At 34.5% G+C, this 22,081-nt stretch overlaps 1 protein-coding gene across 1 annotated transcript; it reads right to left on the reverse strand.

Moving 5' to 3' along the window:
* Positions 1-1,085: 1,085 nt before the first annotated feature.
* Positions 1,086-11,957, reverse strand: LOC139874992 (NAD-dependent malic enzyme, mitochondrial-like). Its single transcript, XM_071862383.1, has 19 exons — positions 11,802-11,957; positions 11,386-11,482; positions 10,556-10,674; positions 10,278-10,445; positions 9,926-10,054; positions 9,784-9,844; positions 9,587-9,690; positions 9,406-9,489; positions 9,007-9,113; positions 8,765-8,876; positions 8,040-8,153; positions 7,903-7,968; positions 7,746-7,818; positions 7,576-7,662; positions 7,444-7,498; positions 7,287-7,358; positions 6,612-6,674; positions 6,403-6,517; positions 1,086-1,266 (listed from the first exon to the last, which is right to left on the reverse strand). The coding sequence occupies exons 1-19, from the start codon at positions 11,955-11,957 to the stop codon at positions 1,192-1,194; spliced, it is 1,857 nt and encodes a 618-aa protein (XP_071718484.1). The 3' UTR covers positions 1,086-1,191.
* Between the last annotated feature and the right edge of the window lie 10,124 nt (positions 11,958-22,081).

Below are 22,081 nucleotides of genomic sequence, written 5' to 3' on the forward strand. Positions count from 1 at the left end.
CTCAAAGAAAAGGATATAACCCACACATAAGACTCAAACACACATTCGAGTGAGTTATCGAGTTATCTCTCACAATTGCGTGAGCACTCAAGAAATACCACAAGAACATGAACCCCTAACTATCTGCTTCCACTAAATACGCTAGCACTTGGACTTAATAGCAAGCTAAAACCAAAATAAACACACATACCTTCTAATCTACAGTACAAAAGAAATGAAAGGGACGGACGGACGGAGTTTTGTAAAGAAAGAAATGAAGAGTGAAGCGTTTCGCTTTATTCAAAATCTCTTTAAAGATCTTTATCCTCGTAAGCCTCACATTAGGAATTTACATACCAGTCGGCTCACTTACGATGTCGTGTTAATTTTTGCACAACTATTTTCGAAATCATGAAAAATATTTAAAGAAAAGCAACACATGTAGGTAAGTCTAACCTGTCCATTTAAAAGCAAAAGAACAACACTCAACAAAATAATAGAAATTAGCTTATTTCAAAATTGAAGCCATTATTGACCATTGCTATATCCACTTAAAACACATTGTGCCTTATATAAGGCACTGAAAGCAACCACAATCTCCATACAGTTTTACATGTAAAACATCCATCTGATAATACTATTTTCATATACAATCGAAAGACTGTCTTCACTGTCTTTTAGATCCTGTCTTCGAAAATTGAATTCTCACCTATTGCTGCACGAAAAAGAACATGAATCTCAGAATAATAACTTCAGCATAGAGTTGACAGATTTGGCCCATTTATCAAATTAAATAATTCAAATAATAGGTGAGAAGGAAAGGTTAAAATAGGTTATAAGTCACCTGATAAAACTTCTTATGCTTATAACTTTCTAAATGATCTTTTCTAAAAGGTAGATAACTGAAACATATGTAACGATTGAATTTTTCAATAGTTTTGGCCATAAGTATACTGAGTCAACTCAAGCAGCGTCATATATACATAATAAGGTTACATTTTAGCCCATTACTCAACGCGTCTGACCCGCTTATTTGACCAAGTGAAGTTCTACAGCATAAGAGATGTAAATTACATGTAAACATACCTAGTGACAGATGACCAGTGTTTCGCTGCTAATAATGAACATCACCATGGCATGACATGATTGTCGTTACTCTCTTCTATTCATCTTGTTTTCTATTGTCGATAATTCAAACGATATACAAGACGTTCAATCACACTTGTATATTAATGTTGGGTAATCAGGTTTCCACATATTGTTTTCCACATGCAAAAGGATTTCCTCCTGCAATTTAAAATCACATCGTATCCTATACTTAATATATCAATATGTGAATTGTTTACATAGTTTTATTGTTATAGAGGTAGTTATATTATACTTTTGTGTAATGTGGATATAAAAACTTCTTTTTATTTCAAAAAAATCGAGTATGTTTGAAAAGTAACCATTTTTAGTCATTAGATACAACATAAACTTAAAGTGTTTGGATTCAACCTGGCCCAATTTGAGCCGAACCAGAAACACATATTTTGTTGGAAATAGGAGGTTATGTATATTATTTGTGAAAGAGTGGATTGATGATTTTTAGAAGTTAGATTGATCTTGAAAGCTTTTCTTTTATTGCTTATTGCTTGCTTTGCTTGATTACAAATGAGGGGTGAAGCCCTCTATTTATACTACTCAATGGAGTAGTCTAGATCACTCCATCATCTACTATTATCTAGATATTTCCTAGTATTTCTAGACCTAGATATTTTACAAGATTATTCTACACACATTCTACACACTTTCACTACTACATATTACAAGAAGCTTCTACATAATGGGCTATAATCTTGATCCAAAATATTTGTATACTTGCAAGCCCAAATCTAAAACACATAGCCCAAAATCAAGTTTAGTTTCCAACAGCCCCCCTTAAACTTGATTTCGTCACTCCGAGCATATTCCGTAATCTCTGAAATGTCTCGTGTTTTAGGGGCTTTGTGAAAATATCAGCAACTTGGTCAAGTGACTTCGCGTACTTTATCTGCACCTCTTTATTTGTAACACACTCCCTTATGTAATGGTATTTTGTATCGATGTGTTTGCTTCGATCATGGAAGACTGGATTCTTTGCTAGAGCAATCGCAGACTTGTTATCCACATATATCTCTGTAGGTTCCTTTTGAAAAAACTTAAGCTCATTTAGTAACTTCCTGAGCCATATTGCATGACAGGTGCACGATGTTGCTGCAACAAACTCGGCTTCACACGTTGACAGAGTCACAATGGGTTGCTTCTTCGAGCTCCATGTGAACGCCGTATCTCCCATATAGAACACGAAATCACTCGTACTCTTACGATCATCTTTGTCTCCAGCCCAATCACTATCACTGTATCCAACTAGCTTGAAGTGATTAGAAGGCGAATAAAACAGGCCATAGTCAATCGTACCTTTGATGTAGCGAAGTATCCTCTTGGCTGCCTTCAAGTGATTTATTGTAGGTGCTTCCATGTATCGACTTACTAGTCCAACTCCGTAGAGAATATCTGGCCTCGTGCAGGTTAGGTATCTCAGACTTCCAACCAAACTCTTGTATTGTGTTGGGTCCACCAGGTATCCTTCATCATCTTTTGACAATTTGAGATTGCAATCCACCGGTGTGTTCATTGACTTGCATTCATTCATCTTAAACTTCTTGAGCACCTCATTCGCATAACCTTCTTGGGATATGAATATTCCTTCTTTCTTTTGTTTTACCTCGATCCCAAGATAGTAAGCCATAAGTCCAATGTCGGTCATCTCGAACTCCCGAACCATTGCTTTCTTGAACTCCTCAAACATTTTGGGATTACTGCCAGTGAATATCAAGTCATCCACATATAGGCACACAATCATAACATCTCCTTCCTTGCTTACTTAGGTATAGAGAGCATGCTCATGTGGGCATTTTGTAAAGCCATTCTGTTGGAAATACTTGTCTATCCTGCTATTCCATGCTCGAGGCGTTTGCTTCAACCCATATAAGGCCCTTTTCAATTTCAGCACCTTATTCTCTTGGCCTTTCACGATGTATCCCAAAGGTTGTTCTATATAGACTTCTTCTTCTAAGTGGCCATTAAGGAACGCGGATTTGACATCCATTTGATAAATCTTCCAATTATGCTGAGCCGCAAGTGAGATTATTAATCTTATAGTTTCTAGACGAGCGACGGGAGCAAATACTTCTTCATAGTCTATGCCAGCTCGTTGACTATATCCCTTCGCCACCAACCTTGCCTTATATCTTTCAACTTCACCTTTGGAATTCTTCTTGGCCTTGTACACCCATTTTACACCAATAGCCTTATGTCCCTTTGGTATTGTGGCAAGATCCCACGTATTATTCTTCTCGATTGCTTGAATCTCTTCGTCCATAGCACATTTCCACTTTTGGCTTTTTGTTGCGTCTTCATAGCTTATTGGCTCACAATCGGCAAGAAGGCAGAACAATGATAGATCCTCCATAGGCTGTGTTACCTCGTACAACTCCTCAATGCTCCTTGTGTGATGTTGTAGCCTACTTGATTCTCCTCCTGATGTTGGTGTCACTTCATTAGGTGTAGTGGTTGGAGTATGTGGAGAGTGCGGAGATGGTGTACTAGAAGGTTCTTGAACTTCTAGATATTCTTCGTTCTTTGCAGTACTCTCGAATGGATAAGGGAGAAAGTCGTAGTTCTCCTCTTCAGGAACATTCCAATCCCATGTTTCTTCTTCATCGAACACCACGTCTCGACTTGAGATTACTTTACCATTCTTGGGATTGTATAGCTTGTAACCCTTCGAACTTGAGTCATAACCCACGAATATGAGTTTCTCGCTTTTATCATCGAGCTTCGTCCTCTTCTGATCTGGCACATGAGCATATGCCACACTTCCGAACACTCGAAGGTGTGAGATGCCGGGCTTCCTTCCACTCCAAGCTTCAATGGGCGTTTTGTTCTTGACACTTCTAGTGGGCGAGCGATTTGATAGATAGATCGCACAGTCCACTGCCTCAGCCCAAAATTCCTTAGGCATCCTTTTGCTCTTTAACATACTCCGGGCCATATCAAGAATGGTCCTATTTTTTCTTTCCGCAACACCATTTTGTTGAGGTGAATATGGAAGAGTTAGAGGACGTCGTAAGCCATTGTTGTCGCAAAATTCCTTGAATTCCTTGGATGTGAACTCTCCTCCACGATCGGATCTCAACGCCTTTATGGTATGACCACTTTGATTCTCCACAAACGCTTGAAACTTCTTGAACATTCCAAAAGCTTCCGACTTTTCTTTTAGAAAATAGACCCATGTCTTTCGACTAAAATCATCAATGAATAGAATAAAATATCTATTTTTACTAAAAGATGGTGGGCTGATGGGTCCACACACATCCGTGTGAATAAGTTCTAGAGGTTTATTCGCTCTACTAGAAGCCTCTATTGGAAAACTGTTTCGGAAGTGCTTTCCTAGAAGACATCCCTCACAAATTTGATCCGGGTGATTAATTGGAGGCAAACCCTTCACCATTCCTTTACTTGATAATAATTTTAACCCTCCAAAATTTAAGTGCCCGTATCTCATGTGCCAAAGCCAAAAATTATCTTTGAAACATGCTTTTAAACATCGTGGAATGTCATGTTGAATATTTAGCAAGAACATCCTATTCATTGACATTGGCACCTTAGCAATCAAACCCCCTTTTTGGTCTCTCAGATAAAGCCTACGATTTATCATGTGAATATCATAGCCTTTCTCTGAGAGTTGTCCAATACTCAGTATATTTGTCTTCATATTAGGCACATAATACACGTTAGAGATAAATTGATGCCTTCCATTTTTCAAGCGGATGAGGATCTTACCTTTGCCTTTAATCGGGACTTTTGAGGAATCTCCAAAGGTGATATTTCCACTTATTACCTCGTCTAACTCCACAAACATGTTTTTGTCACCGCACATATGGTTGCTTGCACCTGTGTCGAGATACCACAAATTTGATTCTCCGTTATCTTCACCTTTGCATGCTAGTAACAAAGTGTTTTCCACGGCTTCAGTATCTTCTTGTGCAAAATTTGCTCTTTCTTGCACGTAATTGTTTGACTTCTCGCATTCCGAGGCATAGTGGCCAAATTTATGACAATTATAGCATTTGGTTTGAGAATTGTCATACCTTGGCCTTCTACTTGTGTAGCCTCTCCCGCGACCTCTTGTCGGGTGAAAATCTTGACTTCTTTCTTCATTTTTATAAGAACTATAACCTCCACGTTTGGAATATCCTTGCCCTCGTCCTCGGCCACGTACTTGACCACGACCTCGTTGACTCGGTTGATGAGTCTTTTCACTACTCTCTTCCTTGAAAGACAGTTTTGCTTGTAAAGCTTGCTCCAAAGGCTCCTTATTTTTCTTATTGAACCTCTCTTCATGGGCTTGTAGTGAACCCATGAGTTCATCTATAGTCATTGATTCTAGATCTTTAGATTCTTCGATGGCTACGACTATATAGTCGAATTTTGAATATAATGATCTAAGAATCTTCTCAATGACTCTTACATCACTTAGAGTTTCACCATTCCTCTTTAATTGATTGACAACCGCCAAGACTCTTGTAAAATAATCAGAAATTGATTCTGAGTCTTTCTTATTTAAGGATTCGAACTCACCTCGTAGTGTTTGTAGTCGAACCTTTTTCACCTTATCAACTCCCTTATAAGAATTCTCCAAGATCTCCCATGCTTTCTTGGCGGTGGTTGCACTTGCAATTTTCTCAAAAGCTCCATCATCTACACTTTGTTGGATGATGGAAAGAGCCTTTTGATCGTTCGTCTTCATTAATTTTTTCTCCTTGCCGAGAGGACCTTTTTCTGCAGGTTCCTCATAGCCTTCCTCCACAATCTCCCATAAGTCTTGTCCACCTAGGAAGGTCTTCATTTGGATGCTCCATCGATCATAATTATCCTTTGTGAGGCGAGGAAACGTGATGACATTGTTGGCCATCATCTTGTCGAACCAAGCTCTTGATACCAATTTGTTGGAAATAGGAGGTTATGTATATTATTTGTGAAAGAGTGGATTGATGATTTTTAGAAGTTAGATTGATCTTGAAAGCTTTTCTTTTATTGCTTATTGCTTGCTTTGCTTGATTACAAATGAGGGGTGAAGCCCTCTATTTATACTACTCAATGGAGTAGTCTAGATCACTCCATCATCTACTACTATCTAGATATTTCCTAGTATTTCTAGACCTAGATATTTTACAAGATTATTCTACACACATTCTACACACTTTCACTACTACATATTACAAGAAGCTTCTACATAATGGGCTATAATCTTGATCCAAAATATTTGTATACTTGCAAGCCCAAATCTAAAACACATAGCCCAAAATCAAGTTTAGTTTCCAACATATTTGTCGTTACCTTATTCAGCCTTTTGAGATCCCGATAGCTCATTTCACGATATCCTTCTGCTAGTTTTTCTTCTATTGCTTCACTGATGACAGCAGCAGCTACCGCTTTTGTTATATCACGTATCCTGGAAATACAAACGTAACATATGCATAAAATGATTGTTAACATTACATATTTCATATAAACTTCTGTTACAATTCACAGAGTTAATATTGTACCTTGATATTGGAGGGAATATAATTCCTTTGAGAACCTCATCCTCAGTCATAGATTCAGCTAGGCTGTAGTTTTGCAAAATATGTTACAGTACAAGTAGTATATATTGACCCTATAGGGAGGTTTTAACGGATTCGTTCACGGACCTCCACCCAGGAACACTGCCCGAATGGATGTGTTCCCGGGTACCGTCGATCGGGTTCGGGTTTCCGCCCGAACGTGTATGATACGTGCAAATGATGAGGGACGTTGAAATAAATGATCTACTGATGCCAAAAAATGTTGTTAAAAAAAAAGGTTTTTGTTTTTTTCTTTTAAAAAAAAAGAAAAAGAAAAAAAAAACAGTAGTTATTACGGGTCAGGTAGACCCGAAAGGCCGAAATGATGCTTTTTTATTAATCGTGTCTCAAGTATATTTACAGGGAACTATTATTTGAAATTATAGTCTAAAATTTTGAAACGTATAATTTAGTATGTATTATACAAATTTGGGTCACATTTGATCCGTTTGACATATTAGAATCATTTCCTTTTTAAGCAACACTTTTTGACCCGTTATTAATGATAACCTCATTTGTAAGTATATGAGTCAAAATTGACACCTTTAGTAGACACATCGAAAGTTACTCGAGTTAGGGAACCTGTGTTGGTTTGATAAAAAAAGAAAAGAATATTACCATTCAGCTGCAGCCTGTAACATGCCGTCTGAGATTATTCTAGCACCTGATAGAAGAGTACCAAGACCAATACTGCAGATCACGAGTTAGTCACATACGCAAAATTTTTAAATAAAAATATGAATTTTCTTATCAGCGTTTAGAGTAACAAACTGACCCAGGAAAAAGATACATATTATTTCCTTGATTGCTGTAGCCAATATCTCCACTTCCTGTAATCAACAAGATATATAATTGTAAAACTGACATACGCAACAAATTGCGCAATAAAAGAAACATCGTGACCAACCAAGATCTACATCCTTAAATGGGCTTCCACTTGCATATATGATGTTTTTGCCCACAATAGAAAACGCTTCTTCAGGTGTGCATTCAACTGTGTCATCATCAAACATATCTAAAACATTAGGATCTCACATATGCATGCTTACTGAATGGGTCAAGTGGTATCAACCGTACCATTGGTTGTGGGATTTGACATTGCGAATATTGCTGGTCTATTTGAAGTCGAACCTTTAAATGCTTCTAGCACCTAAACAGAACAATATATGAACATATAAATAAAGATATATAAACTTAGTCTTCTTATGCATATACTAAAAATATCACATCATACCTCCTTAGAAAACAAACCACCAACTGCAGACAACCCAAGGAGTACATCAGGCTTTACCTCTTGTACCTGATTAGCATAACAATATTTGATAAATAGAGTGTCCCTTAAGTAACCTATAAGGTAGAAATTGAACTTACCACTTCTACAAGACTTGCTCCTTCCCTTAATCCTCTGCGGTTAATTTCTTTCGCGTTCCTTGCAAACGGCTTGACATCATTGTCGATATTTTCACGTTTCTCTGTGATTAAACCCTGATTAAACAGAGGCGGACATGTATCAGGGGTGGCAATTTGGGTGGGTCCAGTGGCGGATCTAGAATAGTAGGCACTGGTGTCACCGGTTAAAAACTCAAATTTTTTTCTACTAGATGGTTTATTTTATTGTTGTCACTCAAAAAAACTACACTATACACTGGCGTCACTAGTTAAAAACCCAAAAAAAAATTCTATTACATCGCGTATTTCACTGGTGTCCCATGCTATCACTCAACATATGGTAGGTCCGCCCCAGGTGGGTCGGTGATTTGTGGTAACGGGTCAAAATAGGTATAGATCAAAATCAATTCAGTAGTTATTAGCACGGATCAAAATGGGCTGGGTTGGGCAGACCAAGATGCACATTTATTCTTCTTTTTTCTGTTAATGGTCCACAAATAATTGATGTGACATATCTAGTTACAACTATATTACAAGACCTTTGTTAACCCTAATGACTTTCAACCAGTTCAACCCACTTGCCCGTTCTTGTTAGCTACATATAGCTTAATATATGACCCACCAGAGATAAAATATTGCCTAAATCGATCCATTTGTATATAAATGGGTCGAAATTACCGCCTTTGATAATACAAGTATATACATACATCAGCATCAACTACCCAGAACTGGTTTCGTGCACTCTCAAAAGCTTGTTTATTATTTCCCAACATTCTTGCCATTGTTCTTCTGGCTGCCTTCAGAACCCCAACTCCTGCACTGTAGTAGTTGCAAAATATCAAGTACACAGCTTAATTATAATTAGCCTAAATCACAATTTATAATCTTCTATAACAATATACATATGAAGTACTTAAGCATCTTAATTCAAATATTAAACGCTTCATACCTTCCAGCACCAGCGACGACAATATTTTGCTTTGGGAAGTCAATCATCATCTTATCTTGTGCTCTTACAGATCCTAAAAGACCCGCAACTGCAACTCCTGCTGTTCCCTGCACGTTAATTCAACGGCGAGTTATGCATAAAGTTGTAAGGTTTTCCCTGTTCGGGTTACCCGGGAAGGGCGAGTAATCCGACCCCATACTCTAGTGTACGCAGCCCATCAGGAATACTCCCTGGCTGTTTCCAACCCTTCCCTGGCCACCCCAAGAATTGAACCTGAGACCTCTTGCAAGGATCTCAGGGCCCCAACCACTTGGGCTACCTTGGGATGGTTCGAGTTATGCATATTATTGAAAAATCACGTTTTGTTATCTCCATTTTGATATAAAGTTGTAAGTGTACCTGGACATCATCGTTGAACATTCTGTAGGTATACCTGTAGCGTTCCAGTAACGTTGAGGCCCACTTGGTTTGAAAGTCTTCAAACTAAAATAAAACTACACACGATAAGCATCTTCTTTTTATTTGTAAAAAAAAAAAGACGGTGAATCTAAAACAACTTATTGATATTAGGTTGTAATACCTGTACTATGACGTGGGGCCAACGATTGAACACAGCCTCCATAAGTTCATCGATAATGGAAACGTACTCCTCGCCTTCAAGACGGTGTTCTTGCAATCCTAAATCTTGAAAATGGAGCAAATCAACTGATGAGATATTAACCAACAATAACTGTTATGCATCAGCAGTTTTATTTAAGCGAGTATAAAGATTGTTACATAGAGGGTCTTCAAGAAGGGTCTCATTATTAGTTCCAACATCAATCATGATAGGAAGCACCTATTACATTAAAAAAAAAAAAATCAGTAAAAAGTTATAAGCTGGTGGATAAAAAAAAATAGATATTTAGAAAAAGATTACTCTTTGAGGATTTATTCCGGCTGCAGCGACATATAAATCCAACTTCCCTATTGCAATGCCGATCCCCTGTACGCCTAGATCACCGAGACCCAAGATTCTGCTTCCATCAGTAACAACAATCATATCAACCTATGCAAAACACAAGGCTTTAGTACACATGGGTAACTAAATATATGAAGTAGACTGTTATCTGAAGGAGGGACGATCCAAGAAAAAATTGATAACCATGAAGACTACCAATGCAAAAAACAAATTTAGGGACGTACTATATCCGCAAATGTTTAACAAACCACAAGGACTATTCGCGTAATTTTATCATAATAGTTTTACCGTGATACACAGAGTAACAAACCTGATCAGCAGGCCAGTTATAAACCATTGACATCATTTCTCCACGATCAGCTGCGCTGAAATACATCCCCCGTGGTCTTCTGAATAATCCGCTGTATTTTTGGCAAACGAGTCCTACGGTTGGAGTGTACACTATAGGGGCGTACTCCTTGATTTGATTTATGAGAATCTGTCATCACATAAATAATTAACTCTTTTTTTTTTTTTTTTTTTTTTTTTTTTTTTTTTTAAGAGTACGGCAAAGTACGTACATTTGTAACGAGTGACAATAAAACTAACCTTATAGTACATTGTTTCATTTCTGTCGTGCAGCCGATTGAGTATTCGCCACTTGGCCAAAGCAATTGTGTCTGACGGTCCGTCCACAGTATTTGTCTCAAGCTTCTTCAGATCCATTTCTGTAATTATTATAACAATTTAGTTTCAAGCAGTATTTCATTTCAAAGCAAATAAACCAAAGCATACATCAAGAAAATATATAATCAGATAAGTAATAATCCTATATCTATAATCTATATATCTATAATGTTGAAATATGTAGACGTCGAACAAACGCGAAGGGATGAAGGCAGGGACCCTTGCGGCTAAATGTCAGAACGCGAAAACATGTGCCAAACATTTGAGGAATTCGGATGCAGAGTGGCTCACGGATCGCTAGGTGGTGCTTGGCTAGCAAGTCCATCTAGATTGTTTCTTTATCTGTTTAACTCTATATAATCTCAAGATTCAAGGCTATTCCTTTCACACCGCTAGCAAATTCAACCATTTCCCCATCTTGAATCTATGTAATGTAACCCTAGGCTCCTGTAATTGTGTGCACGAAATTTATAGTAAAAAATCTCTGGTTTGGACCCGTGGACTAGACCCTTCTCCATGTTTGGAGTTGGGATATAACCACGTTAAATCTACGTGTCATTTACGTTTACTTTTTTCGTTTAGCTTTATATTATTCGTTTATTGTTTGTGGACTTTGTGATTGGTACAATCATATCTCTTGTTTGGAGCCTACAAATCTTAACATATACACATTAATACTTAATCAAGACACCTTGTCAGAGTACTTATTGTATTTTAGTAACAAGCAACAAAAAATGAAGCGCTGAACTTACTAAAGCGTTCGATTTGTTGTTGATCGGTCATGATATTTGTGGGTAGAAGTCCACGTAGTTCAAGACGATCTCGCTCAGTCATTGAAAATGCTGTTCCCTGTTAACCACATTTGCTAACTTCAAACTTAACAAACTTCTATTGCATAATTGTAAATGATCATTTTATCTTTTTTCATCAAGCTTTCGGTCCGTACAGTTTATAACTAATTTATGGTTCCTATAATGAATTACTGTTCGTTTTACATTTTTATTTTTCTTTCTCGTAAACACAATACATTTAAATTAATCAAAAATCAATATTGGGATAAAATTATAAAATTGTTTAAATGAAACTTATTGTACAATAATATGTAATTAAAATGGTGAAATATGTTCCAAGAGACCTAATAATTCGAAAGGAAGAATTATGTATGTACCTTGTTGAACCATGGATTATGAAGAATATCGACGCCTTTTTTATTAATAATTGTAGGTCTATGGCATTCAGTTGTGGTAAATGATCTCGAAATTCTGTACGATACATTTCTGATCTGATTCGAAGAGAGTCGAATTTTGGTATAGAAATTCGACATTGTTGCTTCGAAATCAGAAAACAAACAAAAACGAAAAACAAAACAATTAGATGTAGAGATGGTTACACTCCAATTTGTTACCTAAAAGATGATGATGATGAATGGCAAAGGGGGAAATGTCTACTTAGAACTTGCTATATTTAGAAGGTAATTCAGTTATGGATACCAACAGTTTCGCGGGGAATGCTGAAAACAAAAAAAAACTGTCCCCAGATTATGTTTCCACGATTAAACAAGCGTGGGTAAAGAAGAAAATACTATTTAGTGATAAAGAAAAGGAATGATTCTCACACACTGTTTTTTGATCCTCACACACCAATTTACTTGAACTCCTCCCTACCCTAAAGAAAAGGAGTGACATGTTAATTATTTATTTAATTTAAGTTCTATGGTTCACGTGCATAAAAGTATCTTGTACGTAGTGGTTATATATAAAATTTAAAGTGATGGTTAGGCCATTCCTAGACGTGCGTAAGAGAGAATCCGTCAGACGAGGTGGTACAAACTGGCGCCCCCGACACCGTTAACGGGGAGTCAGATTTAACGGACATGGGGCGTTAGTCGAGGGACTGACAGAAAAAAACGTCAAGAACAGGTGTCGCGATCTGATTAGAGGAGCATGCTAGCCGTAACTTTTTTTTTCTAAAAAAAAAAACTTAGAATTTTTATCAATAAATACCTCTTATCATTTCTCATTTTTACACACCAAAACATCTATTTCCTATCATTTTTTACATTATAATCTTGATATTTATATAATTATGACATCGTATTTACTTGGTTCCGATTCTGATTTCGATTCAGAGGATGTTCGTATTATTCAACTTATTCAAAGATTGGATGAAGAGTCCGAAGTCGAGTCTGCGCCGCGTATTCCTAGAGTTCGAGGTTACATTTCGAGAGATCGTGAGGATGTCACGCAACGATTGTTGAGTGATTATTTTTGTGAGACACCAATTTTTCCGCCCAAAAAAATCAAAAGGTGTTTTCGTATGCGAGAGGTGAGTCTTCAGTTGCTCAAAGGCTTGGTATTAATTGGCAAGAGAAATCTGTCCAAGCCTTGTGTGGCTCACCACACAGTCGACCGTGCTTCGATCATGCAGATTCTGACCTCTGATTTTATATCCGTTTGAGACCTTTATTTTTATCATTTTCCCTTATTCGATGGCTGCAATGAGAAGCTAAAAACATCCGAAACAATCTGCATAACCCCTTTCTTCTTGGATGTATTCATGGAAGTTGACATAAGCTTGCAAAAGAGGAAAGTCTCATTGTCTTTCTATTGTTTCATTGATTCTCCATAATGGCATATGCAGATTTTTATCCTTTGACAAACCACAACACTCTAAACATCATATCCCATGTCTTCAAAAATTTGTCAATACTTTGATGGAAGTATCTTGCCTTATTGGTTACTTGCAACAAGTCAAATGAGATTAGTTTGAATTTAGTTAAGGACTCTTTTGGGAGTTGCATTAACCATACTTAATCATACAAGTAATGCTTAAGGGTTAAGAGAAGAGCATCTCTTTATTTGGGACTTAATGACCATCCTAAACATGTCTAGATATATTTTAGATTTAAAAGATGATTTGCAATTAGGTTCAAAAGAATATTTTGCAACACTTATGTGTTTAACCTTAATCAAAGCTAAAACGTTATTAAGATGTCATTAGGTGCGATTAATCAAGATTAGCATTCTAGTGACCAAAAATCTTTTTGATATGAAGAGGGTAACTATTCTAAGCAAATTTAAAAAGGTTTTTTAAATTATATATGCCCAAAGTGGTCAAACTTTATTTGATCAAACCATTGTGATAAGAGAATTTGCGGTCGAAACATGGTCTACCGTGGAGTCGACCGTGTACCTGGTTTCTCAGAAACTGTGGTACATGACACCCACGGTTAGACTTGCGATCGACTTTGGACCTATCCGTGTACTACCTGGGTTTTGCAAAGGACTCTTTTGACTTGTTTATTATGTGTATTGGTCGTTTGCTAGAGATCGTGTAGGTTTGTGAACTTGTGTTATTCTATACGCATTAAGCACTTAAGGCTTGGTGTCATCATCAAAATAAAGTGATTAACATTTGAATATTATCATTGGATTGCTAACCAACAGATGTGAAACCGCTTTCGTGAATGGAAATCTCAAAAAAGAGAGTTATATGGAACAACCCAAGGGGTTTATAATGCATGGACAAGAAAGAAAAGTGTGTAAATTTGTTAATACTTATATGGATTAAAACAAGCCCCCAAACAATGACTCAAATCTTTGATCATGTCATGCTTTATTCTAAATTTAAGATCAATGAATGTGACAAGTGTGTGTATGTGAAAGACACCGAGTGAATATGTCATCTTATGTCTAGATGATATGCTCATTGCCAGTAGTAACTAGAAAATGATAAAATCAACAAAAGACATGTTGAAATCAAAGTTTTACATGAAATATATGTGACGACCCGGAAATTTCCGACCAAATTTTAAACTTAATTCTTATTTGATTTCGACACAATGAGCAAAGTCTGTAATGTTGAGTAATAAAGTTTGTAAACTATATTCATAGTATCGTTTGACCTTGACTACTCCAGAACGATTCACGAATAATTATTTGTAAATAATTAGGTATATATATATATGTATATATATATATATATATATATATATATATATATATATATATATATATATATATATATAAATGTAAGTATATATATAATAAATTGAAATTATAAAATATAATTTAAACATTAAAACTAGAGATGTAAAATAAGATACAAATTAATTTAGTGTAACATAAAAATGAATATATGAATATGATTTTCATATATAATTGATGATTATACATATAATGTAATATATAAAATAATAAATATATGCTATTATATAATATATTATTACATAAGTAATAATATGCAATATTAATATAATAAATGTAACTACAGATTAAAAATATAGCTATTATAGTAATATTATTATTACTTTCATTATTATTATTAATATTAATATTAGTATCAGTATTATTAATATTAATGTTATTATTATTATAATTATAATTTTAATTAAAAAGTTATGATTATTAAATTTAAGTTGTTAAATAGAAAAATTATTATAAGGATGCTGAAAGATACAATTATAATTATTGTTATGATTAGCTATTATTACTAATACTATAAATTATCATTTTTATTAGTATTAATATTATCATATTATTATTTTTCATTTATTATTACTAATTCCTTTATCGATAATATTATTAGTATTATTAATAGTATTAGTATATTTATACTTGTTAATTTTCAAAATTAAGAATTTATAAACAGATATATAAACACAGTTATATATATATAAATATATATACAATTATATATATAAATATAAATACAATTATATGAATATAAATTATATAAATATATATATAACCTGTATGAAATTCGTTCCTATCACCATCAAACTGTATATATATTTTGTTTGCTGTCTATAATTCGTACAACCACGATCAAAATCACCAGGATAATTCCAAATTCAGTTGAGAGTCTTTTCTGCTTTATATTTTTCTTTTTTTTTCTTTTTTTTCTTTCCTGGCTCGTTTTTCTGTCTGTCAAACAATTAGGCTATAAGTAAATCGATTTGCTTTGTATTATTGGTTAACTTACTTCCTCTCCTCACCATTATCAGTTATACATTTAACCAGCCCAAATAATCGACTTTAATCAAAAAAGGGGAAGAACATCAGGTATATGCTCTGTTCCTGTTCCATTTATTAAACAGCTTGAATTCGAAATATATTTCAAAATGTATAAATGTGGTCTTGTTAGGAATATTTTGTTTAAACTATCTGTAAAAGAACAGCTTCCAAAAACTCTTATTCACTTCGAATTTTCTAGTCAAAGATTTACTTCAAAAAAGTCAACGATCATGTTCATCATAAAATTTGAGTTCAATTCAATGTTTTAGATCCAATTGAGGTTATAAAAAGTTTCTATAAAGGATTTGGAACAAATTTAATTTAGGAATCATAAGCTAAAATGTTGTCAATTTTAAAATCAAAGATTTAGTTATTCATCGTGTCATTATGGCTGTTTCTGTCAAAATTTAGATTCTGTTAAACAAGCAATTCAACTCAACAAATAAGGTTGTCTTACTGTCATCCTAAAGCCTTAAACTTAATTGCGGAATCTGTGGTTTAGAAAGGTTTGAACCCTGGTTCGATTTTTGGTTCTATAAGGAAGAAGAGGAAATTGAATAAGATATGAAACAGATACAAATATAAATCGGGTTTAAATAATCCCAGGAAAGTAGAAACAGCGGAATGGTTAAGGGATGGTGTCGGGTTTCGATAGGTCGGGTGTTCGAGTCCCCGGAGTGGCTGTATTTTTTAGGCCGATTTCATTAAAGGTAGCTTCATTTTTTTTTTCATTATTATTATTATTATTATTGATGATGTAGCGTGAGGGTACGAAATAGTATTATTTTTAATACAAAATACTAAAAAATATGACACAAGTTTTATTAATTTACAGATGGGATATACCTAAACCTTGCTACAACATTATAGGTAGTGTACCTAATTGTAGAGTAGTGTAGTTTTTAGTAAGTCCGGTTCGTTCCACAGGGAGCTAGTGATTACGTACTATATTTTTATAAAACTATATTTATATAAATATATATATATATATATATATATATATATATATATATATATATATATATATATATATATATATATATATATATATATATATATATATATATATATATATATATATATATATATATATATAAGTAGTAATATTATTATAAAAGGGGGTTTTTTACCGTTTAATGACTGGTTTGTCGATTTTATATTTTTAAGTGTAAAGATAAATGACAATAATTAAAGTGCGTAAAATATATAAATGACGACAAATAAAATAACAATAAATAAAATTGCTATAGAATATGAAATAAAAGGATTATGCTTATTTAAACTTCCGTAATCATGATGTTTAACGTTTTGATTTTAATTAATTGTTACTCGGGTTAATTGTCCTTTGTCATGGTTTATTTGATACATATCTGGTTTTTATCCATAATAGTCCATCGGTCATAAATATAAAGTGCGAGTGTCCTCGTCAAATTACCCTTATACCCGAAGTCAAATATTCCAACTAATTAAGGATTTAAACTGTGACGCAGTTATCACTTCTGTCAACAATTACACCAGTTATCACTGTATGTAATCCACCCCTGTTTTGATTAGATATGAATATTAATTTACCCACTTGATCAGTTTGAATAATCAATTACCCAACCCGAATAATTAATTAAATGATTATAATAGATTCCATATGAACGTCACTAAATAGGACAACCATAATCATTATTAATTATTAGGATAATTAATTTGAAGATAGGTTCGACAGACTCCAATGAGTTGTCACTCAATTAGACAATACCCCCCATCTATTAATAGTCAATAGTCCAATTTTCACAAGTGTCGGTCTTTTGCCCAAACCTTAATTATGGTACAAAATCCAATAACCCCGTCTTAATATTTAGACAAACATCACGATTACTTCGGCTTAAATAAGCATAATAATAACTTAGTTACGAGACATTAATTTAAAAAGGAAGAACATAACTTACAGTGATTATTAATCGTGTAGCGTTACACGGACAGAGTTTCGACTTTAAAACCCGTAAAACGTTCCTTACAATAACCCAATTATTATTAAACTTAAACTAAAATTAAAATTATAATTATAAATATATATATTACATGTAAAGAGAAAGAAAGAAGAAAAGGTGTACATAAATCGATCAAATGAATTGCCTTTTATAGACAAATATTGAATTGAAATTTTCACTTATGATCCCTTAACTATGCTCAATTAACAACTTTTTATTATTTATTATTATTCTTATTATGAATTATTTAAATATTATATTATATTCTTGTGCATAGTTGACTTGTACTTTCAGCTCCGTTGCGTCGAGCGTTGATAGGTGGCTCGGGTACCGGTTCCGGATTTTCGAACGTCCTTTCGTATAATTTAATATCTTGTACTTTGCGTTTTGTAACTTGTACTCTTGTCATTTTTAGACGTTTCTCATCAATAAATTGAACCTTTTGAATTGTATCTTGTACATTTGAGCTTTTTGGACGTTTGTGTCTTCAAATCTTCGTTTTCGCCTTTTGTCTTCGCACTTATTTATTTAAACAATTACAATGAAAATATAATACAATTACATATGAAAACCTATTATTTAGAAGGGATATTGCTATGAAATATATGTTCCTTTTTAGCCTTATCAAATATCCCCACACTTGAGCGTTGCTTGTCCTCAAGCAATACAGAACTTGAAATAAAAACATACATGAATCACTTTTTTATTCATCACACTTTGTACATTAGTGATTTTGATATGGTGGTATAAACAATGATAGTAACGATAGAACCATGGTTAAAGGTGGGTGTGTCATCCACAGTTGCCTCGGGTTTAGGTCAACGACACTTGCAATCAAATAGCCGATTTACTTTCGGTTTCCAAAGCAAAGTGCACATTTGAAAGGTGGTTTACAGTCCCACATGACTATGAAAATGTAGATCCTTAAGGAAATTGGATCTTTATAAAAACATTTGATCTTTTTGAAAATTTAATCTAGCTTTTACCCTAGATAAGTTTTCCGGGATAACCCTTCACCGGTGTTTGCAAAATATTTTTGTGGGTTGTGTGGGTTTCAGATTTGAAAATTTTAGCTCAACACTTGTGGTTTTGTGTTATCCACTTGCTAACCTTGTATTGGGAAAGCAACACGTCCAGTTTACTTGTTCCGTATATTACCTTTCGATAAACTACCGTCCGGTTGTAAAGGAAAGCGATGAACAAGAAACTGTTAAGGCAATGTCTAATGACATGCATATGATTATGGTCTTAAAACGTGTCGGATGCTAGTACTATCCTTTGTAGGAGCAATAGTAAAGATCATCCTATGATTTTTCGGTCTGGCACAAGGTCCTGTCTTTGACCATGCTATGCAACCACCGTTCTTACGGTTGACACCCGATTTGGTTCAGGTGACCTAATAAATTCCAGATGAATTCCTAGGATTTTACGTTCAATGGTAATGAACGCATTGAAAATGGGTTTTCAGAAAACAAATCGGTTTTATTTTTGATCAAAATATTTTCTCGTTCAAGCTCGAGTTTAGATATCATTGAATTCCATGAGTTTGTAATTCTTAATCTTTAAGGTCAATCTCAAGGATTGAGTAATATCAGTCTTAGAAGCTGATTTTTAATCTTTAAGGAGATTATCCTTTCTGGGAGTCTGATTCATTAGTCTTATCAAGCTAATTTGTACGGCGCCCTCCCTATTTTACAAGACAGATCCTCTCATGGTTAGGATAAATCTGACCACTTGGCGACCCTGTTTGATGCTGAGGTCCGTGGATTTTCTGCTGATTTTAGAGATGACTTTTCTAGATTTTTCGTCAACCTACAGCTGGTCTGGACGACAACTTCTTGACCTAAATCAAGAAGCGCGTGTCTTTTTCGAAAGACTTTACTTCCTTATAATGATGGAATTGATTCATCGTGTAGATCCATCTTTCTTTCAAGTATGTTACAGTAAATAGGGTAAAACAGTTAATTTAGTTCAAACAAAAGCACCTGCAATAAACTTTACAGAAACATGTGATAGATAGTTTTTAATTGAATAACTTGGTACATTCTCCCCACACTTAGTTTCTTTCTTTGCCTTTTTATTCTCCTTTATTCCATTTTAAATGAATTCAAGTATTTTGGGTTGTTTCTCAATTTATGTCCTTTTCGAGGTATCGATAATTTCGGTATTAACACCTAGTTTTCATCGTTCATAAATATGTATAAACATGATTTTGACTTCATTTAGTTGAAAAATTTTCAAATTTTCACAAAATTTGGCAAATAAACCAAGTGTAAACCCGAGAGAATTTATAACCCTTCCCCACACTTGAGATCATGCAATGCCCTCATTAGCATGAAATCATACTATAATTATAAATTCATGAGGGTGATTAGTGTAGAAAAGTGATTGAAAATACCCAGTTTGTAATTACAAAGCTCGTCGAATGATAGATGGCGCGCCCCATCGTTCATTCCTTCTTGTTTTATCACATTTGTTGTTTTGCATCTTGTCGTCAAAATCAGTAGCTTTTGCTGAACTTAATGTTAGTCTTTGAAAGTGCGTTGTTTTACCCTGTTGTTTACATGATAAAATACAAACATATATACATATTTTTAAAGTTGGGTATATTACCCCACGTTCAAAAATTTATAAAATCAAATTTTTTTTTTTTTTGCATACTTTAAATCAATAAAATTAAAAATAATGATGACAAAATTTTTTGCCCCGCCCTCGGGTAAAGTAATTTCGGCTCAACGACCTAGTCTTCAACTCACGACGAATTTTAGAAATCATTTTTTTTTCAACTTAATGAAATAAAGTAAATTTTTGTTTTTAAATTCACACAAAACTTAAAAATAAAACATATTAATTTCATATAAAACCTAAAAAACAAAAAAATTCAGAATGGGGGGAGAAAACTAGTTCTTTAGTGTCTGTTATTGGAAAAGACCAATCGGATTCCATTCTCGGAACTACACGAGAACAGAACAACTAACTCCAAACAGCATTTTCTTTTTAGAATATTTGAATCTCCTCACACTTAGGTAGATGTGGTGTCAAAATTGTGATTAACTTCATCGTCAATTTCTCTTGGTTCATAATCAACTTGCATATCTGTGACTTTTTCTTTAAGCCAGTGACCAGCTTCTTCCGTAATATCCACAAACTCAACTAGCTTCGCCTTTTCTTTAGGCGACAGATTGGATACTAACCGGTTATATAACTTAAAGTTCCCCTTACTTTTAGCATCAATAACCCGTTTAAAAAGTTTCTTCATTGAACTGTTAATAACGGTGTCATTTAATTTCGTATCAACTATGGGGTTCTTTATTATCAAGTCATCATTAGGTGTTACTTCATTTTCCCCATACTTAGGCGTTCTATTATTGTTAAGCATTACCGTTGGAGTTGGTAAAACAACATGGTTCTTACCAATCGTTTTTGTCGGTTCAACGGTTTTGGTTTGTGGATATTTAGACTTTCGAATCATAAAGGTGATCGATTTCTCATTATTACTAAGTGTCATTCTACCCTTTCTTACATCAAATAACGCCCCGGTGGACGCTAAGAATGGTCGACCTAAAATTATAGGAACGTTTGAGTCCTCTTCTATGTCAATGACAATGAATTCGACTAGAAAGGTTAAATTACCTACTTGAACGGGTAGGTTGTCAGCAATTTCAACTGGGTGCTTAATGGTTTGATCAAGGAGTCGAACACTCATATCCGTTGGACTTAACTCACCTACTCCTAATCTTTTATATAATGAAAGAGGCATAACACTCACACTCGAACCTAAATCTGCTAGTGCATCATACATGACACAGTCACTAAGTAGACAAGGAACAATAAATTCACCCAGATCACCTACCCTAGGTGGAGGATTTGGTGGAACTGTCTTCACCGGGTTTACTTCTACTGTTTTTGTTTCTTGCACTTTTTTATTCTTCTTCTTCTTTTTTCCAGAGGTATCACAAACTTTATTACCTATTACTTGCTCATACTCAACTCCTTTTCTTGGAAACGGGATGGGTGGTCTGTATGGTGCCACCACTGGCTTTACATACTCGGGTGGTGGTGGTGGTGTAACTTCTTCATTGTTACTTACATCTAAAACCTCCCCATCTTCTGATGCTGGTTTTTCAGAATTTGTTGAAACCATATTAACATTTTCATTCCTAGGATTTACTTCAGTATTACTCGGTAGCTTTCCTTGTTTCCATTCACTCATCAATCTAACAAGAGTACCTACTTGTTTTTCTAGATTCAAAATAGAAGCTTGTTGAGTTCTAAATGACTGATCAAACCTCTCATTCGTTTGAGTTTGAGTTTCAATAAATTGTGTTTGAGATTCAACTAGCTTAAATACCACTTCTTCCAGATTTGACTTTTTCTCTTCGGTTTGTTGTGGTGGTTTATACAAGCCAGGTCTTTGTTGATTGAAAGTGTTGTTTTGAGTTGGTTGGTTA

Source organism: Rutidosis leptorrhynchoides, chromosome 1 (genome assembly GCF_046630445.1).
Source record: "Rutidosis leptorrhynchoides isolate AG116_Rl617_1_P2 chromosome 1, CSIRO_AGI_Rlap_v1, whole genome shotgun sequence".
Lineage (NCBI taxonomy): Eukaryota > Viridiplantae > Streptophyta > Magnoliopsida > Asterales > Asteraceae > Rutidosis > Rutidosis leptorrhynchoides.